General features: G+C 34.9%; 1 protein-coding gene across 8 annotated transcripts in view; it reads right to left on the bottom strand.

Moving 5' to 3' along the window:
* PFC1 (Ribosomal RNA adenine dimethylase family protein) overlaps positions 1–20798 on the bottom strand; it is a 273740-nt gene that overhangs the window by 41575 nt on the left and 211367 nt on the right. For 4 of the 8 annotated variants that reach the window (XR_016358614.1, XM_089809468.1, XM_089809470.1 and 1 more), the window contains exon 8: positions 2535–2607. The exons of the other annotated variants lie outside the window; for them this stretch is intronic. Coding sequence is in view for 3 of the 4 variants with exons in the window: in XM_089809468.1 (XP_089665594.1) it covers positions 2535–2607 (73 nt within the window). In the remaining variant the exon portion in view is untranslated. The remainder of the gene's footprint in view (positions 1–2534; positions 2608–20798) is intronic. 8 annotated transcript variants of the gene reach the window in all.

Below are 20798 nucleotides of genomic sequence, written 5' to 3'. Positions count from 1 at the left end.
TTAGATTTTGAGAAGACTTATGACATGATTGAATGGCTATTTATTATTGGCATGCTTAAAGCAAATGGGTTCCCTCCATTCTATCGTAAGTGGATTTCAATTTTATGTAAAGATGCGTCCACATTATTTATTTTAATGCAGAATTCTCTAAACCTATCTGGTTAGGCATCTCTATTAGACAGGGTTACCTGTAACATCCACTTTTCTTGGGTCTTATCTAACAACTAGCATATTATAGAAATATAGTTACTACTTCATATTCATGAAAAGGTAGTTAAAACAGTTATGTTCATCTGAATGAGATTAATGGTTGTAATCAGTTAAAGGAAAATTTCATAACTAACAATTGACAGCATCATCAAAAAATCTAAATAAAGAATTTGAGTTTTACATACCCTAAATTCTAAAACCAGAATTTGCTTGGGCAACCTCTGCAAAACCCAGGTTAATCCACATATAACACTTAGGGAACAAATAGCTATACCACTATATCATAAAGACAAATACCATTTAGGCATCAAATACCACTGTATCATGATGACAGATACCATTTCACACATCAAATACCACTGTATCATCCCTTTTCTTTTTGTTACTAAGTATGGCAATAACATATAGTTAGAAGATACATTTATAATCATTATTCACATAAATGAAAGACAAAAATAACAACCATCAAATAAGCCTATCTCATGCATACAAGTACAATTCATGTTCAAATCGAAGATCAACTGACCTGACCGATTACCAAATTACATGGATGAGAAAAGTTGATTTTATTGAAGGGAATAATTGATTCAACGCTATAATTCAATCTAACATATCTTCAACTTGTAATTTCAAATATCATAAAAGTAAGATACCTATTACCAAAAGATGTTTGAATGCATAACTTATCTTTGTCTTGTGCATGTCTTGGCATCTGGTGGTGAGGGGAAACATTGTCAAGGGCTTAACCTCCCAACTACACTCTTAAAATATTACCACATAATCTCATCCGAGAAAGGCCTCCCTACCTGGAATAGGCATGGAACACCTTGTCCAGCCATTGAGCATCCTGGTACTTAATTCCACCACTCGACTTGACAAATGAGTATACTTGAACAATCATGAGCTGACTTGGATTTTAACAATTTCTTTTTAAAATGTTCATACAGTTGAGAATCTGATCATAGTTTGTTTTTCCCTTGCGGTATCCTCTCCTCTTCACCCATTCACACAACTTCACTAGCATTGGGTGCATCCCAGGAGACTATTGTTAATAATGAGATCATTGACACATAGTTTCCTTGAATACCTTACTGATTCTTACCACAGCTGGTATATAACAAATACCAGTGAGTAAGTCAGAATATCATAGAAATGGAATCAGGTTTTATACATAGAATACTTCATGCATAATGCATCAATGAATGTGTTTAAGGTGACTGTGTTCCATCCCTATGGTTATGAAATTAGTATGCAAATAATGGAGAACTGGATATAATCAAAGCAACAAAGCTTGGTACTTATCGGAGTCATTACTATGCTGAACCATGGTTGCAATTTATTTGTGTTGTACACTCCAACATGACTATCCTCTACCCGATAGCAATAGATACTTATTTGCATTGAAAAGAAACATGGTATGGAAAAAGAAATGGAAATGAATGATCCATGACTTGTAGATAATATCAATCTACTTGTGGAAATAGATCCTTGAGGTACGCTTTCACCCGCGTAGCTTGATACTCAGTCCAAGATGCCGATAAAGAGAAAGATAGAAAGGAAATTACCAAACTCTTGTTTCAGAGATATCACTCATTATCAAGGTGATTGTGCTATCGCATGGACCATCTGCAGCCCCAGTGATATATGATTTCTCATGCTCAAAGAAACATCGGTTACAAGAACGGTTTCGCAAATTCTCAAAGAAACATCGGTTACAAGAACGGTTTCGCAAATTTGAAAAGTTTAAAAGATGGGTGTCGTTATGGAGGTGGCCACTGCTCATTGATATGTAGTTATAAAGATTATATTTCCATGGTTTAAAACAAAAGGCATTATATATAGATATATATATATATATATATATATATATATATATATATATATATATTGTGTCATCATGCTATTGTGTTTTATCTATAATTGTACCTATATATACATATATCTAGATACATGCGCAATTTTGAGAGCACGAATAATTTATTATATTCTCTCTATATACGCATGTGCATATATATATATATATATATATATATATATATATATATATATATATATATATATATATATATATATATATATATAAGTATAATTCATAGATATCTACAGAGTATCATGGTGACATCATATATATACTTATATATGTGAAATTCAAAATGTTGATCACTTCCTTGGTCTCAAAATAAGAGAAAAGGTAATGGTTCTTTTCATGATATTAAATGTTTAATATTTCTCTTGTTATAAAAATTGACCACGTAGCTCATGGTATTGTCCAACGTACACTGCCTAGTTGTTTACCCTTAGCCATAGTGGTTCAAGGCTCATACCTATTTGCCCAATGATGGTGGTGCCCCTGTGCCCAATTCTTTTTTGACAATGCTTCCACCCATTGACATACTCCTGCAAGGAATCAATAACAATTATCATAACAAGTTATTAATCATAAACTATCATAACAGCTAACCGCAATTTCACTTCCCATGAATTCATGATGACTAACCAACTTTCCAAGATAAACATTAAACTATCATCATAACGGTTAACTAGCATGCCAACTTCATATGAAATTATAACGGTTAACCGTCTTACCATTTCACATGATCGTAACTAAGTTTACCTGTCAACTGACTTCACATGAAATCTCACGGCTATATGAACATTTCAAATGGAGCCAAAATTGGGATGAAACATTGCCCAATTGTACCTATTGATGCTCTTTTCTACATTCTTAGAGATATTGATATTGGGCCTCCAATCAAAGGGATCAAAAGGAGCCAATTAATGAACAATTTTATGATGATACTGCTCTATTTTTGGAGTGTTCGAGGTTGATTTTGATAAAGTGATGAATAGACTGTAGTTCTTTTGTTTTGCACCTTGGGCTAAGATTACACCTCATAAGTCTAATATTTTGGGTTGGATGGAGGATGCTCCTCATTGGTTGTCTCTATAAGGTTCGTGGTGGATCGGGCCTCACTGTTGTTAAATATTTGGGCATTCCATTCTTTGTTGAACCCTTTATTAAAGATATGTGGTTGTAGACTTTCTCCAAAATTGAACATAAGAATCAAAAGTGGCAAGCTCATATGCTTTCTTTAGTTGTCGGGGTTCAAATTGTTCAAAATGTGTTGGCTTCTCATGCTATCTACTACTGTTCTACATGGCTATTTGCCAATTATCAGTTCAATGTTCTTAAAAGATCCTAAGAGAACTTTAATGGTTAAATGGAATGGGTAAGAAAAGAAGGCATTGTGTTGACTAGGACCGGTGCTGCTAAATAAATTCTCAGATCCTTTGTTGGAAATGAATCATGAAAAATTTTAGTTAGGAACAATATTTGTTAGTCTCGGATTAGAAAAGGTATACGATGTGTTAGTGAACAGTTTTTCCCTTTTAAAATATCAATGTATTCTTGACTCTATTCCCAAATTTAGAGAAAAACACAAACACCAACAAATGAGTTCCCTTTGATAGCGAACTCTCTATATTTACAAGTACAACTTCCTGACTTCAAGATATAGCAATTTGAATTTTATAATAAAAGAATGATTTCCACAATTACTTTTAACTAGAAAGCATAAGGCAAAACATTCAATTCATAATGATGAAGAGAATGTGCAGATTGCAAAGCAATTCAAACTTCACGACAATTATTAGCCACTTGACTGATTATCATTGTGAAACAAGATTAAATGAAGAAAACTAAACGAAGGCTACTCTATTTTTCTGGATTCAAGATCAACATATAATGCAAAGAAAGAATTGGCTGCAATACATTCACTCCCATGTGACAATGAAAAGCGTGTTTCAATAAACCATACAATTTAAGAGCCAAGATTCAAATACCAAACCACACGATTTCATATATCATTACATTAAACATATCAGCTTATAGATCCAAAAAATAGATAACTAAAAATGATAGTATCTAATCCAAAGTACCGACCTTATCAAAGTAATTCAAAATCACATATATAGTTGTGCTGAGCTTGAAATTCAGCTTTTAAAACTAAATCCTCATGGAGGTAGTAAACTACCAAAGTTTTAACGAAAAGATGGAACAACTAACTAATCAAAAAGGAAAGATTCTATTGGCCTGTAGCCCCTAAGCCCTATCTAACTATTGACTATGTTAGCAGAGTCCCTAATATGCTCTTGGCTCGCCGGTAGGCCTCCACTTGCATCTTTCCACAGCTTGTGAGCCACCATGAAATCAATTTACTCCTTTTGTTGGGGTACGCCTAGCTATTCCATCCTTAACTTCCACATGGCCATTATCCTACAAACATGCCCCATCTTTCCTTCATTTGCTTTCAAATGATCCCTACAAATGATCATCATGGAGTCTACTCGAGCCATGGTGATGAAATCTTTAACTGAGAGTTCCTTGATCTCTTTCATGATTTTCATTCTATCCTGAAAAGCACATAGCACTTCACTCAGCTCTTTCTCCGGCCGATCTTCATTCTCCATGATTCTGATGTCAATGCATTTAATGTCATTGTTCAGAATCTATGTAAGACATTCTTATTTCTTTTAGGATCTCAAAGCATCCTTCTAGACACTATTCAATTACCACATTTTGTCATTCTACGTTTGCTCTAGACACAATAAAGAAATCGACATCTACGCTAGCATCAAGTTTCTTGGCTAAAACTTTGTCTACCCTGCATACTTGGACTTCACTAATGTAGATGATGAACTCATCCCATTTCACCTTCTCTACTTCCCAAGCGTTTAGTTCTGATTCTAGCTTAGCCATGCATTTGTTCACTCTTGTTTTTACCTCAGTGAATTTTTAAATGTAATTAACTCCATTAGAAGCTACTGAATCCAACCAGTCATTGAAAACACAAGCCACTGACCTATCTTTTTTATCTGGTTTAGGAACTTTTGATTTGTTGGAGATGTGACATCAACTACGGAGATAGTGTCAAGCAGAGCTAGGGCATCAGGATTTTGCAGAGTATGAAATACTCGGCCATTAACCGTAGAGATTGCTACAAATCCCTTTTATCTTTCTAGACCTTCCAAATTCTGTTGGCAATCCTTGAATTGCTAGCCTAGGAGATCTTCATACTACAACCCTCGTTGCAGATCTGATATCAATCCTTTCAATAGTATAATCTTGTGGCATTATATCATCACAATCCTTACCCTCAGCAGACTTATTCACATCAACGACCCAACGCCCTATTTTCTCATCCAGTTCAAGCATAGTTTCCACCTTCGGTTTCTTGCTTCTGGGTATCTTGCCTAAGCATTTACTTACCATGTCATTTATTGGAATAGTCACCAGAACTATACTCCTCTTTTTACTGACCGATAGATCGAACCAGTTGAGTGCAGAGGAATCACCTTTAGATGGTGGGGTTTGGAAAACTAGAGTATTTCCAACAACTAACGAGATCATTGTATTTGGACCATTGATCGCATGGAGGGTGTTTTGGTCCATAGCCTTGCTTGGAGTTTTGGCAATGGATTCCATTACTAGATTGCTTTCACTTAACTCCTTATCTAGATCAAGATCTACTATTTGTTGAACCTTTTTCTTCTTGCTCCACGAGCAAGTAACCCTAGACAAATGTTGAACTTGAACTAATCTCTGAATGGGGTTCAGCTTCAAGTTTGGATTCTACATTACCTACAAGGTGGCATGTGAGAGTTTGATAAGTATGAGGAAGGGGCAGATTTGACCTAGAACTAGCAGAGCCCTTTTGAGGACTCTACCCAATTCATCCCAATTTTGATTTCTTCTTCTCAATGAGTGATTTCTCAGTCCTGTCAAAAACAAGGAGAGTTCTAGTCTACTCGTCATCTTGCTCTAGCCTATCCCAATCCAATTCAGGTATAGGGAAAGCTTCAGCTTTTTTAGTAAATGATGGGTCAACAACTTCTTCATTTTCCTCTTTTTCAACACCGGTGACATCCATTTGCAAATTAAATTCTTGAATCTGCTTCAAGGTGAACCTAGACCACCATCTCCTCCTTACTTTGCAGTCATCTTCACAGTCCACCCAATAAACTTCTAATTATTGCACATGAGCGGAAGGGAGATGTAGGTCAAATTGAGCCTATGCAAAACTTGCTATCAAACTTAGCTCAAGCAACATAAGGAGACAAGTTCATAGTTAGTAGTTCACCTTCTAGACCAAAATTATCGTGGATGCTTTTACAACGATGATGGCCAAGTTTGATTGAGAAAACATAGCCAGAACATCTTCTTGCTTTCAACTTTTGTCCACCTTTGCAACTTGTTTGCACACTTCAATTAGCACATAATGATCAAAGCAATATCTGGGTGTTAAAGTATGTAGCTTCGGTTAGAAAAATTTCTACGATCGATTATATGAGAATACATACATATGTATATATATACCAATATGTTATTCATACTGATATATATACATATATATAACCCTCATTGCATAGTATTCTCCATATAAGCCGATGATCACATATATTCATCTAAGATCGTGCTTTAGTTATAATCGGAACATGTTCTTATCCTTATTTGATCATTATTGATCTACATTATAACATTAACGGGCTGAGATGGGAACGACTCTATTATGGTCGTTAGTGCATGTTTAGATCTCTTGTTATGTCTAACTAACAATGATCAGGTTTGATAATCCACCACCGAACAGATTTGACCGTGAATTGGCCATGTCTCCATTCGGAGACATGCCCATTCACCGTCACCCTTCTATGATATATATGCTTGATCTGCCCCATATTGCCACATATCAAAATCCATTAATACAAGGAAGATCTGAAGGAGAGTAAACAAACTTGAAGAGTATTATGATATATACATTCTGAACCAATTCATTGCCATCCAAACCTACAATCAAATAGATCAATTGTCAGCATTATACTGAAATTGAATAAATATTCTGAAATCTGGTAGAAACTTTACATGGCATCAGAGCCTAGTTAAGGAAAGATTTTATTAAGTTTAAGAGATCAGATTTTCACGTTGAGTTGCAGTCTCTCATTATTCTTCCAAACATGACAAACATGTTAAGATTCAAACACCATCTTGTAAGTGCTGACAAATTTGAATCTTGGAAACTTCGACTAATGATGCTACTAAAAGAGAACAAATAAGAAGAAAAGGAAGAACCAAAATATGATCCAGAGAAAACTCTATGGATTGAGAATAATGAGAAAGCAATGAAAATAATAGTGGATGTTGTTCGAGATCATATAGTACCTATTGTGGCAAAACATGTAATAGCATACCATATGTTTAAAGCCCTTGAAAATGCATATATAGTAAATAGCACTAGTAGAAAACTTGCTCGTACAAGACAAATGAATAATATATGCATGAATAAAGGAGAATCAATAAATGCCTTCTTCATGAGAATCACTGACTTGAGAGGTCAATTATCTTTAGTTGGTTACGGGATTGACAATCAAGAGTTATCCCTAATAGCATTAGGAGGACTACCAAATTCTTCGGAGTCATTTGTACAAGGGTATAAGTGCAAAATCTGAACTTCCAAAATTAGATCGATTAAGATATGATTGTCTTCAAGAAGAGTCAAGACTAATAACTAAAGGAAAACAAAAGACTATAGATGAAGACATTCATGTTCTTAACACCAACTCTCATAAGAATGGCAAGAAGAAAAACTCCAAAAGGAAAAGAAACTTTCATAGAAAAGGATCTTCAAAACAGAAGAAAGACCTGTCTAAGATTCAATGTTTCGAATGTGATCAATATGGACATTATGCACTAAATTGCCCTGATTGATCAAAACTTCAAGCATCATTTGCCAAAACTGATAAATCAATCGAAGTTCAAGATCTTAAGAAGTATGCCTTCTACTCAACCTTGTCTAGTCAAATATCAAGCAAGTCCAACACTTGGATAGGCGATAGTGGATCTTCAAGACACATCACTAGATATCAAGATAATCTAGAAAGCATGCAAATAGAAATAGATGGAGAAGTTACAATTGGGGATGATTCTGCACATTCTATAAAAGGAATTGGGACTTTCACCATCAAATTAAAATCAAGAAAATCTATTCAGCTTTCTAGAGTTCTATATGTACCAAGTATTAAGTGGAACTTAATATCTATATCAGCACTTGAAAATGATGGCTATAGAGTTATAATCATGGAAGGTAAAGTACTAGCATGGGCAAAGAACTCAACTATAAAGAAGGCTCAAACTATAGGAGTAAGACAAGGACTGTTATATGAACTTTGCACTAAGGCAAATCACGCACATGTTGATGAGACCTCTAATTCAAGTGAAATTTGGCATCAAAGATTAGGTCTTATCAACTTTCGTGCCCTAACATCTAAGGGGAAGTCAGTAACTAGAATGCCCAAATTAATTGAAATTCAAAATAAATCTTGTAAAGGTTGTGCCTTGGGGAAAAACACAAAAAAATCATTTCCTAATAGTTTGAGGAAAACTAAAGATGTGTTAGAACTAGTACACTCTGACCTAGGTGGACTGTCAACACCATCCTCAGGAGGATTTTTGTACTCTGTTGATATTTGTTGATGACTTTTCAAGGAAGACGTGGATATACTTCCTTAAGTGCAAAGAATCTGAAGAGATTCTTACAAATATTTAAATAATTCAAAACTATCATTGAAAACTCCTTAGGAAAGAAAATTAAAGTTCGAATAACAGATAATGGGAAAGAATACACTTTAGAAATATTTTAAAAATTTTGCATACTTGATGAGATTAAGAGGGAGTTTACAGTTCTCTACAATCCACAATGGAATGGAGTTGCTAAAAGAAAAAATAGAACTGTTGTAGAAGCTGCTAGAGCTATGATATAAGATCAAAACATGAGCATGTCATTTTGGGCTGAAGCATCTAATACAGCAGTCTATATTCAAATCAGATCTCCTCACTCACATCTGAACAACAAAACTCCTCAAGAAGCCTTTTCAGGTATGAAATCTGACATTAGCCATTTGAAGATATTTGGATTAAATGTGTATGTTCATGTACCTAAGGAGAAAAGGACAAAACTAAAACCTACTGGAAGGAAAGGAATCCTTATTGGTTTTAGTGAAATAGTAAAGGGTTACAAAATCTACATACCTGGACAAAAACAAATAGAACTCAGCAGAGATGTCATCTTTGAAGAAGACGTCGCTTTCAAAAGAGTCAAAATTTCAAATGAGCTAGATATGGAGGATTCACCCCATTGCATAAAAGAGGTTCCTACTCCTGAGATTTAGAGGGAATATCCTAAAGAGGCTTCAAATGAAAATGAGATCCTTTCAAAGACTCAAAGAAAGCCATGACAATAATTCCAAGAGGCCACTTCGGGAAAGAAAAATAACAAACGAGATGAATAATTTGCAGCACCTATAGGGATACTCAAAGAAAGCAAAAGACCTTGCAAATTAACATACAATGCCTTCATGTGTGAGATTCCAAACTTTGAACCTTCTAATGCTTCTGAGGCTCTCAAGCATCAAATTTGGAAAGATGCAATGATAGAAGAATATCAGTTAATACTAAATAATGATGTTTGGGACATAGTTCCTAGACATAAAGGAAAATTTGTTGTTTCATCCAAATGGCTCTTCAAAGTTAAGTATGTTGTAGATGGTAGCATTGAAAAATATAAAGCCCATTTTTAGGCTAGAGGATTCTCTCGAAAGGAAGGAATATACTTTGTAGAAACTTTTGCACTAGTTGCTAGGTATATCTCAGTCAAAGCTATAATAGCCATTGTAGCTGCCAAAGGTTGGAAAATTCATCAAATGGATGTGAAAACTGTCTTTCTAAATGTAACTATTGAGGAAGAAGCATACATGGAGCAGCCTAAAGGGTTTGTGACTCATGATGTTGCTTCTTGTGTGTGTAAATTAAAAAAGGCTCTTTATGGACTCAGATAGGCTCCCTGAGCCTGGTATCAAAGGATTGACAAATATCTACTAAGTCTTGGATTCTCCAAGAATGATGTTGATCCAAATCTTTATTTTAAAGTAACTAATGGTGATGTGTTGATTCTTATCCTTTATGTTGATGACCTTCTAATTATAGGAGAAGACCACCTCATTAATCAGTCTAAGAAAAATTTGACTTCTGAATTTGACATGAAGGACTTAGGGATTCTTCATTACTTCCTTGGAGTAGAAGTTCGTCAGAAGTTGGGAAACATCTTTCTAAATCAAAAGAAGTATATAGTTGATATTCTGAAACAATTTGGAATGTGGAACTGCCGACCTACGTCTACACCTATGGAAACCAATTTACACAAACTAAAGGAAGCAACTGCTGAATCTAGACTTATCAACCCCACTTTATATAGACAGATAATTGGGTCTCTAATGTACCTTGTGAATACTCGACCGGATATCTGCTATGTTGTGAATGCATTGAGTCAGTTCATGTGTGAACTTTGAGAAGTACATCTTGTTGCTTTGAAGCATATATTAAGATATCTTCAAGGCACTATTGAGTGTGAACTTAAATATGGGAATATCAACTTGGAGTTGCATGGATGCACTGATTCCCCTTGGGTCGGAAGTGTAAAAGACCAGAAAAGAAAATCAAGATGTTGTTTCAGTTTAGGATCAGCTATGATCTCATGGATTTGCAAGAAGCAATCTTCAGTCGCTTAGAGTTCAACCGAGGCAGAATACATTATAGCAGCACTGTGTACAAGAGAAGCAATGTGGCTTCGAAAATTGCTTGTGAGTTTATTCCGTGAGCCTCTGAAACCTACCATTATTCACTGTGATAATCAAAATTACATCAAGTTATTTGTGAATCCAGTATTTCATGATAGATCAAAGCATATAAAAATCCCTTACCACTACGTAAGAGACATGGTGGAAAGAAGAGCTATCCAATTGGAATATATTAATACAAGTGATCAAACAACTGACAAACTGAAAGATCCCTGATGGATCTCTGCTGCAAATCTGCTGTCGATTTATTTTATTTTTATTTTTTTGTTTTTTCCTGTTTATTAATGTTTTCTTGTAGAACTAGACAGAAATGCAGAAGAGTTTGTTTGTTTTTGTGTTTTTGATGATTATTCCACATAGAAATGAGAAGTAGCAAATGGCAAGAAAAGAGTCTGAAAATAAATAACAATATGCAGTAAAGTCAGAGTTGATACAAATCGTACCAGGCAGATCTTTGAATTATAGAGCCAAAATAAAAGATCCAGTACATTTCCTCTAACAATGACGCCACAACTAGCTGATGAAAACGGGCTGATAAGATGCAAGAATCTGCTGCTGAGTAACCAATTTTTCTATGTATCCAAGTGCTGCAAATGACAGAGTACGGCTGCAAGAAATGGCAGTGTACGGCTGCTAGAATTCACCTCCCATACGCCAAAGAACATGCCCAACAAAACAAACTGTGGACCCAAGCTGAAGTGGCGTCTACCTCCCTCCTGAATACTGTTGAAACTACTGACAAACCAATACCCAATGCTGTTGAGGGTTACGTCCCAGCCAACAATTACCCCTGGGGTTTGCGTCCCAGAATGCAAATCGCTCAAGCAAAGCAAATCTGAAAAGAAGTGTTTGAAAAATATGCATAATCATGAGAAATGGCGCCCATCTCCTTATAACCCCTTGCAAAGCAATTCAAACCCTAAAGTGACCCCCAATTGGCGTTGGCTATAAAAAAATGAATTAAATCTTATTTCAAAGTGACCATGTCACTAGAAAATGACCTTTTCCACCATAGTAATAAATCCGTTCACCAAATTGCCCTAAGACCAAAGAGGAAGATTTAGAGAATTTCAAGACCTTTCCAACGAGCTATCATAACATGGGATACGCATCCAGATGAGGCCAAAATTCCCTTATTACTCCAAAATAGCTATTAACTTAGCCTTATTTAAATATTAAACGCTAACTTAGGAAATATTAAAAATATAACCCAAATAGCCACAAACTGTCCAACTGACATCACAAACCATAAAATCATCCTATCACCTGTCTGTGACTGAAGTCGGAAATCAAGGATCCAGTGGCAGTCTCATCCCTAAAATCTAGGGATGCTCCTAAAATTTAGGAAACAAGCCCTATCCCTCTGAAACTGAACCCAAAGGGTCATCTCATGGAAACCCATCCCTGGGCATGATCATACCTCCTAAAAAGTAGGAATGAACCCCATAAATGTAGGAACTGCCTCCTAAAAACAAAGAACGCACCCAACTGATCAATACCCACCAGAAAACCAAGTCCCCAACACTGAATAACCATACTGGGTCTCTATCCAACCCTGTCAGCCTACAAGACCCCATAATAAGCTGACTCACATGTCTCTGTTAGACTGAGCTAGAGTGGGGACATGACACATTCAAACCAAGCCTCATTTCAGAAAGAAACTTGGTATGGTTGAAATGTGAGTTTACGAGATTGAGTCTCAAAATTGTAAAATTTGTATTAATATATATAAAGATGTTTAAAGTTTAAACTCGTTTGTCATATGTGCGACTTTGTGACATATGGCGCGACTCTATGACATATGGCCCTATCCTATGTACATTATTAAAAGGTGACGATCATTTATAATAAAATGTTGACTCTAACATTATAAGGTGATGACTTTATAATGATTAGATTACTATCATGATGAATATCACGTGATTTGATAGTAATGGACAACTCATGATAGTTAAAAGGACATATTGATAGATATCATGTGACGTGATACCTATAGAAGATCATTTGTTCTCTTATCATGGTGGATATTATGAGACGTAATATCTATGGATATACCATGATCTCTTATGGTAGACATCATGAGACTTGATGTCAGTACACATACCATAACTGAGAAGAATATCATGTTACTTGATGTTCTCAAGTGTTTCATTTAATATCACAAGCTAGGTGATCTCATTTTTTATAAGGAGAATATATTGAAGTATATATGTGTGTACTTTGTCTTCCCTACCTAAGAAGGAGTGTTAAAGTATGTAGCTTTGGTTAGACAAATCTCTATGATCAATTATATGAGAATACATACATATGTATATATTTACCAATATGTTATTCATATTGATATATATACATATGTATGACCCTCATTGAATAGTATTTTGCAAATTATAATCACTACATATAAGCCGATGATCACATATATTCATCTGAGATCATGCCTCAGTTATAATCGAAACATATTCTTATCCTTATTTGATCATTATCAATCTGCATTATAAAATTATCGAGCTGAGATAGGAACGACTCTGTTATGGTCGTTAATGCATGTTTAGATCTCTTGTTATGTCTAACTAACAATGATTGGGTTTGATAATCCACCACCGAACAGGTGTGACCATGCATGGTCATGTCTCCATTTGGAGACATGCCCATTCACAGTTACCCTTCTAAGATATATATGCTCAATCTGCCCAATATTGCCATGTATCGAAATCTATTAATACAAGGCAGATCTGAAGGAGAGCAAACAAACTTGAAGAATAATATGATATATATACATTATGAACCAATTCGTTGTCATCCAAACCTGCAATCAAATAGATCAATTGTCAGCATTATACTGAAATTGAATAAATATTCTGAAATCTGATAGAAACTTCACACTGGGCAACTTTAGGGGTTCGCCTCTATAGCCTCTGACTCTCAAATATGTAAATTTAGGGAAGTGGATGAAAAGGATACCATAGATTGTAATGAGCTGAATTGCTTCTTCTGATATCCTTATATTTTCCTTACCCTATAATTCAAAGACTAATTTTGCTAAGAAAGTATCTAGGAACCTCTTGAAATCTTCAAGGTTCCTCTTCCTTTGCAACAAGGGATAGTAGTAATAAATTGCCATATTACCAGTCCAGTCTTCGTGAGGCAAACCTTTCCATTGCCTGGAACAAGCCAAGATGTAGAACAGATAGGAGGACATATAAAATCAGGCAGTTCTGGATAGTTGTGAATGCTCTTCATGTAGTCTATCTCCTATGATCTCTACCCACTCAATATATTTTCCTTTGTCCAAAATGATTTGAATAAAAAAGCACATCCAATTTTCCCAATGGAAGGCATGTTGGTTTCTTTTCATCCTATTGAGGAGAATGATGATGTTTGGGAACTCATGGATCATATGCTATCGTGTCAACAGTCGTGGGAAGCGTGAGCTGTCTTTCTCTGGTTTAGCTAGCCAATTCTTAGCAATAGTGTTCTTGAAGTCCTAGGCATTGCCAATGAGCTAGGCATAAGATAAGCTAATGGTGCAATCTTCGTATACTTCCTAAGGTGGGATTCTCAGGTTACCCATCACTTTCACCCAGTCCACATAGATTAGGACTTCTCCACTATCTGTCCAAATACACCTTTTTGTGGTGTCACACTTGTCTCTGCATTCCAAAACTAATTCTGGACAGAGGATTCATTCAAGAAAACCCCCAGTCTGCACTAATCTGCTCAAGGACACTTTCTTAACAACTGATCCAGGTTTAGCTTTATCAAATCTTGCCGTTACTTTCTCAATCTCCTCTTTCGCAAGTGAAGTGTCTCCTAATTCTGGCAGGAAGCTAGTTAAGGGTGATAATTTCTTTTCTTTGGACAGCTTGGAGCAGAATGCAACCATAGAATAACTACAAGCTTTCAAACTTGCATGCAATCAAAATAGGAAAGAACAAAAAAAAAAAGAGTTATTTCACTACTAAAGGAAAGAAAAATAGGAGCTCTTAGAGGAGTAAGAAAGAAACCACGCAGACTGCACAAAAAATCCTCTGTAGGCACACTAAATTGCTATCTCCTTTTATTTCTAGAAGAAAACAAAGCTCTTACCGTAAGTAATGATGGCGAGATAATCAGAAAAGGATTTTTGTAGGATTTTAAACTTGGAGAGCATGTTGCAAAATGATAGGGAAAAAACTGATGTGACATGGAGCGTTTTATTCATTAATGAGTACTTTGATCTCGACACATAGCAAATCTTGCCCCGTCATCATTCTTACCAATGGTTATTGAATGCATGTCCTTTTCCCACTTTCGGAAAGTCAAAGAGTGTTTTTACTGCCACCTATCTTTAGCAACTAGCTTTCTTGCAAGCTTACGAACCTTGAACTCTTGAACCATGGGTGATTGGCTCAAGGATCAAGTTCAATTTGCTGCAAATGTTGGGATGCAATGCTCGTGACTGACTAAAACTTGACAACAACTTGGTTAGCTTGAACTTTGAACCTAAACCAACACAAAATAACCGTTCAAGATTCAACATTGAAAAGAGCATAGCAGTCCACCAGACATCACAGGATCAACCATGCTTAAGTAAAAGGCGACATAGACCTTTGAATAAAATGGTTCAAGGTTCAAGTTCAAGGTTCACACAAACCATATGCAACCCAAATATCCAACAATAGGTAGACCAACTTTGAACGTTTTGAACTTTGAACTTGCTACTTCAGGTTCAACTTCAAGGCAGTTTTCAAAGATGAGAAACATTTAAGAGTTATGTTTAAAATGCAAATAAAACAATGGAAAGACATTCCTATATATGAATTGGTTCTAGATGACTTTGACTTAAAAAATTGTGATTCTTTGTCTTTAAATCCTTGTGGAAGGCTAGTGCCAAGTGGGGAAACTTCTTTGTTGTAGAGAGGCTATTAGTAAATTCCTTGCTTATATTGTCCTTGATAGATCTCTTTGGTGGGGGGCTTCCTTTAACTCTAAACCGCTTGCCCTTAAACAATGTTGCTCTAATAAACTTTGGAATGCCAAAGGGATATCTTTGGTTAAACATCTTTTGGCAAATAGCCAACTACATTGTTGGAGTGAGGTTAGGGAGAAATTTGGCTTTCCTTTATCTCACAAGAAGACTTATGCCCTAATTGCTAAGGAAGTGGACACTTTCTTTTTGAGAAGAATCTAAGATTGTGATTCTTTTATATCTCAGTTGCAATGGAAAAATGGTACAAAATATTCTGATGTCACTATTAAACAACTATTCAACATAATGAAAGATGTTGGGTTGACTATTAACAATATTAACCAGATTGGAGCATAGGCTAGTCTGCTTCTTTGTGGCATCTTATCTTTGATCCTTTTTGGCACTCTCCAATAGAGCCTAAGAAAATCTATTTTAGATGATTGCTTATTTTGGAAAAGTTAGCTATTGGATCTATCGTGTCTTTTGTTGTTATTGAACCCATCAAATGTTATATGCAATTGCCCTCGAAATTTTTGAACATTTTTTTTTTATTGTAAATTTGTTAAAGTGTGGTCTTTATTCCTTGGGAGGCCAGTTTCATGGTGTTGTCTTGCATTTTTTCACCACAAAATATAGGTAATAGTATGGAACTTTTCAACTTAATTTTGCATTTCTCTAAGATTAGTTCATAATTTAATTGGTTAGTATTGATCAATCAATCAACCCCAATCTACATAATCAACTCTTATACTAAAGGGCTTTCGTCTAGTCTTTTTCGTTTTACTTTTTCTTAAGCCTATGCTTGATTTTTGAATCCTTCAACATCCATTTTCTCATTAATGAGTATGTGTTTGTTGGTTTTTGGTCTTTTGGTTTTGTTCAAATCATTGCTTTCGGTTTTCCCTTAATTTGCTATATCTATGGGCTAATCGGACTTGACAGTCAAAAGATATGATCATGTAACTGTCCAAAAGGTGGACTCTCCAAATGCAATTGCATAATTTAAAATATCATGTTATATTTTGATGTTGACATTCACTTATTGAGAAATATAACATAAATTCACTTTATGCATGTTTTTAAGTTACTTTATCACTTAAATTTATCATTTAAAAAGTTATAGAGCACTTGATGTTATACTTTTAAGTTGAGTTGCTATTTAATTTTTCACTTAAGTGACTTTATAGTTTGATTAATTTTTGAGTTACTTTATGTTTTATTTCAGAACATCAAAGTTAAATATTGTTTTTTTATTAACATTTGCACATGATATATTTATTATAGTGTAAATGTTATTTTTCACCTAATTAAGTGATATTTCCTTGAAAATCAATTAAACATGTGCTTAATTGATCATATAAGTTGTGAAAATATAACTTTCAACCCATTTGCACATTTACACACAAAGGGTCCCCAAGAATGCAATTCACACTAGAAAGGTCTTTTTAAATGCTTAAGCCAAGTTAAAGTCAGATTTTTAAAACATGTGTTTGGTCTCTAAGAGTGTGATTTGCATCAAAAGACTAATATACATGCAAATACATTGTTTTTAAAACATGTAAAGGACTCCCGAGAGTGTGTTGTGTGGATATTTTGCAACCGACAGTTTTGGGTAAAAATTTAGTTGCAAAATAGGATGACTAGCCACATCGTGTGAGACAGAGTCTCTCCTATCTTAAAGGGAAGGCTCCCCCTTCTCACTATTCCTTGGATCAACTCAAGGTAAGCAAAAAATTGAGAGATTTATAAAGAGGGTGTTACTATTATCCTTTCTTCTTAACTTTCAAGAAAGGATCCACTTATTCATAAGGCGAATAATGGGCAAGGTGAATCTCTAATTACACTTCTATCACAAGCTGGAAACAGTGATACTGATAAATTTTAACTAACTCAAAGGCTAGCCAAAACGTACCAGTTTGGCTCTAAGTCCTATTGTACTTCTATGTGGTAAAATCTTTACAATTAGGGCACAAAGACTCCTAAATGTAACAACAATCTAACTATTTTGCAAATTAAGACGAACACCCAAGCTACAAACAAAGCTAATAGCTATGGATTTTCACAATTGTTCCTGGTCAAAGCTCGGGATTCAATTGTTTCTTAACTCTTTTCTATCAATCGCAAGATAAAATATCAGTGACAAAAGATAGTACGATCAAAGGTAACTTGAATGAATTATGGACAAAGCTTACAATTCACACAAATAACAATCTCACTTAATCAAAGTTAAGTCTCAAATGCTCCTTTGTATTCACTTTCTCTCAAAATAGTGCTACACAAACAAAGTTTTGCTGGCACAATTTCTCTAGAGCTCTCTTGCATAAAGATAATGATGATTTTACAATGAGAGGGGCACTCCTTTATATAGGCAAAGAAGTTGAGAAAAAGGGGGAGGAAAAAGTGGGAGCAACTCAACCAACTTTGACCAAGTCTAACTATAGAAACTAAAGGGTTACATGCAACTCACATTACATCTTTTACATACACATATAACTCGCATTACATGTAATTACATTTTTTCATGTAATGCATCTTCTCCAACTACAAACATGAAAGAAGAAAAAAGAAGACGGAAGAGAAAAGAACAATTTTGAAAGACCTTGTACTTGACAATACAATCCTAGATGATAAAAAGATTGGGAGTTCCTGTACCTTGTACTGCTGCATTCACGTTGATAACCATAGTGTTGCGTCTTTTGACAACCTCTAGCTCTCTTTGATGAATTGTCCATTATCATGTGGAAACTTGATGTGATCCATCTTTTCTCGCTCAAGTTGTCGTGAATTCTCCTTTGTAGATCAATACACCCTCGAGTCTTTGACACTTTGAAAACCCTCTTGATGATGTTTGGATGTACACTCAAAACAACTTTCCATCAGCACCTTTAACTCCCTTTTCTTTTTTTTCTTTTTTTTTGAAGTAAAGTGCTTGGCGCATGGGAATGCGTGTAAATGGAGATTGCCAATTTTCAAAAAGTGACTTCGGCTTTCAAGATGTCACTGCACGGAAAATGGATTACATGTAAATGCAACATGTAACGGATGGTGGAGGGTGAAATGAGATGCAAGTGTGAGTGAAAGATACGCTTTACATGCATATGCGGATCAAGGCTAAGATGGAAAGCATGGAAAGATACGGAAACATGTATTTGCTCATGGAGGTGTGAATGCATATGAAAAGGAAAAAATGACATCTTTTTGACTTTTCAAAAAGTGACTTTTAGTCAAAACTGGACCTTTTAGATGCAATTGCACGTAAGACATTTCGTGTAATCGTGTCGTGCGAATGAAAGCGAAAAATGAGATGGATGAAAACGGAAGTAGAAAATGGGATTACATGCATGTGTGAATGGCAAATGAGGTGAAAAACATGTAATCACATTTGTCGGATGAGATGTGAGATATAATGACATTGAAATGGAATGTGAAAAATGATAACGCTTTCGCATGTAATGAAGGAAAAACAAGTTTTTGGGAAAAAACTTGCAACTTCTCCAAATGGAGAAAAACCGGCAAACAAAAATACAAAACCAAAACAAAAGAAAAACAACATACCTTTGAAAACAACTCAAAACATGCCAAGATGCAATGCACTCCAAAGATGAAATTCGAATTTGGAACTTGGGGAAGAACCAAAAACATTAAAATGAAGGAGATATTCATATTTTAAAGGAAAAATGCACATTCTAAGGCAAAGATTCTTACAAATGGCATCCATTCAACGATTTCATGCATAAAATCAGCAAAGATAAGCATGAATTAAAATGCATGAAAGAAGAGGTCCACTTACATGAAGATTAAGTGTCAAAAATGAAGGAGAAAGAGCTAAAATAGCAAGTTTTATAGTCTTAAGAGCAATTCTCCCTTAAATCCGGATTTTCAAACAACCTTTTGACTTTTTCAGCACTTGCATGTAATGGACATTCAATGGTCGGATTTGACATGAAAGTGCCAAATAAATGGTCTCCAAAAACAATATCATGCATTTAAAACTCAAAAACAATCCCTTTTGATCAAATGTATGGGTTGAAAATGCAATTTTTTGAGTTTTTTGAACCAAAACATGACTTTTTTATTCAAAAATCTGGGCCGTTTTTGCAAAACCGTGGCCAAAAACTGCATGTTTTTTAGTCATTTTTGACTTGTGAATGCAAAAACGATTTTCCCAAATGGATATACATGGATCCAAATGCAAAAACGTTGCTTTAAAACACATAAAAGTGGATTAAAACCCCAATTTTTCAGACATTCTAAGCAAAAACGTGTTTCTCCAAGCAAAAACGATTTGGTGTTTTAAGACCAAAATAATGATTACAATGTAATGGAATCGGCAAATAAGGTCAAAACGATTTGATTCCAAGCAAAAACATGTTCCAAATTTGAAGATTTATGGAGTTTTTTGCAAAATTGTGCCCTAGCTTGGGAGTTTTGAACACATTTTTGGGTGCAATAAACTGATTTTTGATGAGGGCAAAATGATCACTTCTCCAAAACGTTTTGAAAGCAACTAATTTCATCCAAATCTATCGAGAAAATTAGAAGTTATGATCAAAATACGAGGTTTTTGGAGCAAGAACATGTTTTCTTCACATAATAGGACATTTTTATGTTCATTACATATTTTAAAACATGTAATAAGACAAAATCGGACCTTTTAGAGTTCAATGCATGTCTTAAAATATGTCTTCGATCATAATCTCACTTTTTGAAGCACATTACATATTTTAAAATGTGCAAGTCTCTAAAATCTCAATTTTTGGAGTCACTTAAATATTTTACAAACATATCTCACCTTTTTTATGCACAAGCATAAAAACTCAACTTTTCATGTCATTGCATCAAAAAAGTCCACTTTTACAAGCATATGATGTAATGGCATAAAAAAAAGTCTTCAAAATGAGTTTTTATATGCATTGGTATGAAAAGTTTCCACTTTTCATAGTTTTTTACATGC

The sequence above is a fragment of the Cupressus sempervirens genome, chromosome 11 (genome assembly GCF_028749045.1).
Source record: "Cupressus sempervirens isolate cs-2001-9-10 chromosome 11, ASM2874904v1, whole genome shotgun sequence".
Classification (NCBI taxonomy): Eukaryota; Viridiplantae; Streptophyta; class Pinopsida; order Cupressales; family Cupressaceae; genus Cupressus; species Cupressus sempervirens.
This window is presented reverse-complemented; position numbering and strand designations above follow the sequence as displayed.